At 40.1% G+C, this 4,227-nt stretch overlaps 1 protein-coding gene across 1 annotated transcript in view; it reads right to left on the bottom strand.

The window, feature by feature from the left end:
- Positions 1-4,227, bottom strand: part of bahcc1 (BAH domain and coiled-coil containing 1) — a 66,005-nt gene that overhangs the window by 25,766 nt on the left and 36,012 nt on the right. Inside the window, exon 11 of the mRNA XM_015398150.1 lies at positions 2,857-3,729. Coding sequence (XP_015253636.1) covers positions 2,857-3,729 — 873 coding nt within the window. The remainder of the gene's footprint in view (positions 1-2,856; positions 3,730-4,227) is intronic.

Raw genomic sequence — 4,227 nt, 5'->3', positions numbered from 1 at the left:
AGGTATGAAACAAACCAACAAGAACACCTTAATTCATTCCAAAATGTTTTATACTTGGATCTTCAAAAAGTCATAAAATCTCAAAATGTAAGACTGAACTACATTTGAACTTTTAAATGAAAATATTTGAACTGTAAAGTGCCTTGAGATGACATGTGTTGTGAATTTGGCGCTATAGAAATAAACTGAATTGAATTGAAAATTGAAACAGCATCATAGCTCTGCCCTGTTCCCCACCTTTCACTGCACTGCTGACCAGCTGACTGGGAGAGGATTTAAAAATGTTTCTTAACTTATGAGAAATACAAAACTCTTTAGAAATATTTGCGGTTGAAAAATGAAAACATATACAGTCCTAGTGTGGAAACTAAAGGAACGCTACCATTACTTATTGAAAGTAGTGTTGCTCTACAACTATAGATGGAGACGGTAAAATCTGCAGGACAGGCTTTTGTTCATCCATTGTAAACTATCCTTTTAACACCAGAAGGAACAAGTGTCATTTTTTCTGTTTGGAATAAAAGCCATTAGATTGCGCTATACATTTCTATTTCCAGGTATTTATTTCAATTGCGTGAGACTGTGGGGATTTAACGTGATCTTGTTGTGAGAGTCTTTAGATTTTACAAAAATGAAATCTCAATAAAAGTAAAAAGCAGAAAACTTTCGAATAAAATCTGCTAGCAGAATACAGTTACGTATTTTGATTCATTTAAAGTTGATTCATTTAACGTGAAACGTCCATCAGTAGATGAAATCTCAAGCAACGGATCGCTTCCCTCTCCTGACTGCCCTATCAGCTTTATTAATAACATTTTTAGCAATGAGACCTGAGCTGCTTCTTAAGTAAAAAGCTGGATCCGGTTTTCCACGCCCAGACGGGACTGACTTATTGATTTCACACCTATTACACATGCTGAGCACGTGCACACATGTAAACAAATGCACACTCACACACACCCAGTATCTCTCCTGCACACACATGGGCAGGCAGCAGCTGGGCGACTTATGATTTTTTTTACACTTATTAATTCCGTCAACAGGGCTTGCAGAGGCAGGATTTACACACAAGATTACATTCGTTTTGGAAGAAAAAAAAGATGCCAGGAAGAGGGAAAAAATAACAAAGAAGGAGGAGGAGAGACAGGAGGAGGCAGTCTGGTTGAGAGACAGAGGGACTCTGATGGAGGAGAGCTGAGATTCATCTGGGATTACTTAACAGCTAAGCCACACACACCGGTGTGTGCACAGCATGAACACAACACACACACATATGCACAGATGCTGGCATAAATAAAAACACTTTCTCTCAGGGGGATGGGAATAAAATAGGAGCGCTTACAGGAGAAGTGTTTTAAAGGAAAGGGTCTAATTAGCAAAGCAAGATGCCAGAGCCAGGGGGACACACTGGGCAGAGAGTCTGTGCAAGTGGCTCCTGGTTTGTATCTGAAGCTTAGCTTGTTTGTCCATCGCTGTGTTCCCTCACAACACACACAACTCAACACACACACTTCGTCCCCAGAGGGGAAATGTGGTCCTTAGGAAGCGGCTAAAGAGTTAGAGCAAAAGGAAGGAAACAGGACAGTTAGAGGGAAATTCTGTGGGTTTCTGTGTGATAGTACAAACATCTGGATTTATCACATTTTGTTTTTTGCAGGTGTGAATGTTTTTTTAGGCAGGGAGCATGTTGGGTAACTTCTTTTTCTAGGTTTCTGGTCTAATTTTCTAGCCTTATATCTTTAGTTTAGAATGAAGTGACATTCTCTGGGTTATTATTAATACCTCTCTTTTATAAATCTGTCATATTAGTAAATTACTTTTTAAAAATTCAGTCACCGCCTCTCAGTGATGAAAGAATCTCACACAGCTGGTTGTTTTAGGTGATTTTAGTAACTCAAACTGCAAATGTTAGTATTTAAATTTTAACACAATATTTGTAGGTAGTTGATGTTCATACATTTGTCGTGGTTGTTTTTGTTTTTTTTTAAGATTAACAACCTTCTTGTTGCTTCACAAAAGTATGTGTTCTGGAGCAACCATCTGTATCAGCTTGCCAAGTTAGAGGCAACTTGTTATTCCACTTCAGATCCACCCAACAGTAAAGGAAACCTTAACATTTTATAGCAGGCTGTCACTTATCCAGCAGCACTGAGGTCAGTAAATTCCTGTGCTTTTCCAGGTCTCATAGCTGTTTGAAAATCATACCTGCGGACTTATTAGTCAAGGCAAATCAAAGACAAGTGATTTGTCTGGCTTCAGCACACCAACTTTGTGTGTTATGACAGAATGTTCAGATGAAAATTGTGACAGATGTAACAGCAGTGTTTGAATTTCCCATCATCACATTCCTATAATCCTTTTAATGAGATGCAAAAGACAATGGCGTGGTATATTTTTTCCTCCAAAATTCTCTCACTGTATGGAAGTCATGTTTTTTTAGATAAGCTAAATTTAGATAAATTCAAGCAGTAGTAAACTGTTAGCTAAACAAAATAGCTAATAGCAAGTTGTTAGACTTCCACAGATTTCTTTAAAGAGCAGAAAAGAAAGACATAATAGATGGAGTAAGATGGCAGTACTTAGCCCTTGCACAATGATCGTACCACGATGTTTGAATAGGTGTCAATGCAAGCCCTGCATTGTGTGGTGCAATAAAAGCATGAAATGAGCAGAAACTGGGGTTTTGGGTAACAATTATTGCAGATAACAACAATATAATATCAGCACTGATTGCTGGTTTTAAATAGTTAAATGAAAGAAAAACGAAGTGAAGGAACGAAAAAAAAATCTGTCACTTCCTCTTGCATCTGTTGCAGTTCTTTCCTTTTAAAGTTTTGCTATAAATCAATGCTAATCAGACAAAGTTTAGGAACATCAATAAAAAGTTATTCTCACCCTTCTCTTTGCTCTCCATGTTTCTTTGTTTTATTTCCAGCTCAGCCAGTTCTCCCAGTATCTCCATTCCATGGTAAGAAGAAGGACATAGGGTCTGAGGAACTGGTGCTGGTGAATACAAGGCATCTCTGGTGGCACACAGAGCCGCTGCAATCAAGAGCTCCAAGCTCCACATGTAAGCCCCTTCCAGCTGTGCTGCTGTGGTTATGGTGGGAGGGGGGAGTAGGTGAGCAGAGGGGGAAGAAACTGTTGATTCTACCAATTCCTCATCTGGACTTTTCCTGCCCTCATCCTCTTCCTCTTTCTTATGCTCTACGTTATGAGTTTCATTGTACTGATCATGTTCCCCCTTTTCAGGCTCTGCAGGCACAGTGACACTAAATTCAGCTGGTTCTGATTCTGCTTTCTCATTCTCTCCGATGTTATTCCTTTTGCTATGCTCCCAATCATCTCCTTGGTCTTTTGACATCAGTGGCTCCATAAAGCACCCGTCAGAAACATCCACTGTTAGGTTTTTGTCTGCTGGGTAGACTGGTTCAGGGACTGAAGCTTGGAAAGGGCTTTGTGATGATCTAGAACCAGTGTCCTGGTTTTCAGATATGGAGTATCCTTTTGTTTCAGTCTCAGACTCTACCACTTTGCAGTCTACATTCTCCTCTTCCCTTGTTTCTTCAGTAAGAGGCTGGATGGGACTTTGTTTCTGGAGAGGCGTAGTTTCAGACCCTGCTGCCTCTTCATCTACCAAAGGTTGCTCTGCTGCTCGTGCTTCAGGAGGCGAAGCACTGGCCTTATAACCCATGGAAACTGGAGAGAAGCTGTATACAGGTGGCAAGTCTGGTGGGAAGGAAAAAGAAGAGCAAATGTCAAATTTCAGCTTAAATGACCCAGCTCGCAAAAATTGGTTTGAAAGACTATAAAAAGACTGCATGATTTACATCCAAACTATGTCTACATTTGGTTGAAAAGTGAAGGTGGAAAGCTGGAATTTTCAGATCTATTATTGGGCAAAAGTGGGACGAAACCAGACCGACCAAACAGCCCAATTTTCAACAACTATTTCTGGACTAAGACTATGATGGACCGATCAGATTTAGCCTAAAAACCAACGTCTAAATGACGTCTGGGTTTTGTGTGGTAAAACTACATCTACATGTCTAAACTCCAGTGTATGGCACTAAATATCACTGGTTGAGGTCCAAAGTCAAGGTCCACAGGACTTAATGACTTTAGACCCATCGCGAGAAGGTGATTGGCTGCAATCTTCCATCTCTCCAGGATCTGTTTGCCTCCAGGACTCTGAGGCATAAAGGGGCTGATTGTGGCTGATCCCTT

Source organism: Cyprinodon variegatus, unplaced genomic scaffold (genome assembly GCF_000732505.1).
Source record: "Cyprinodon variegatus isolate N-32 unplaced genomic scaffold, C_variegatus-1.0 Scaffold915, whole genome shotgun sequence".
Lineage (NCBI taxonomy): Eukaryota > Metazoa > Chordata > Actinopteri > Cyprinodontiformes > Cyprinodontidae > Cyprinodon > Cyprinodon variegatus.
The sequence above is the reverse complement of the archived record's forward strand: the minus strand, read 5'-3'. Positions and strand labels throughout refer to the sequence as shown.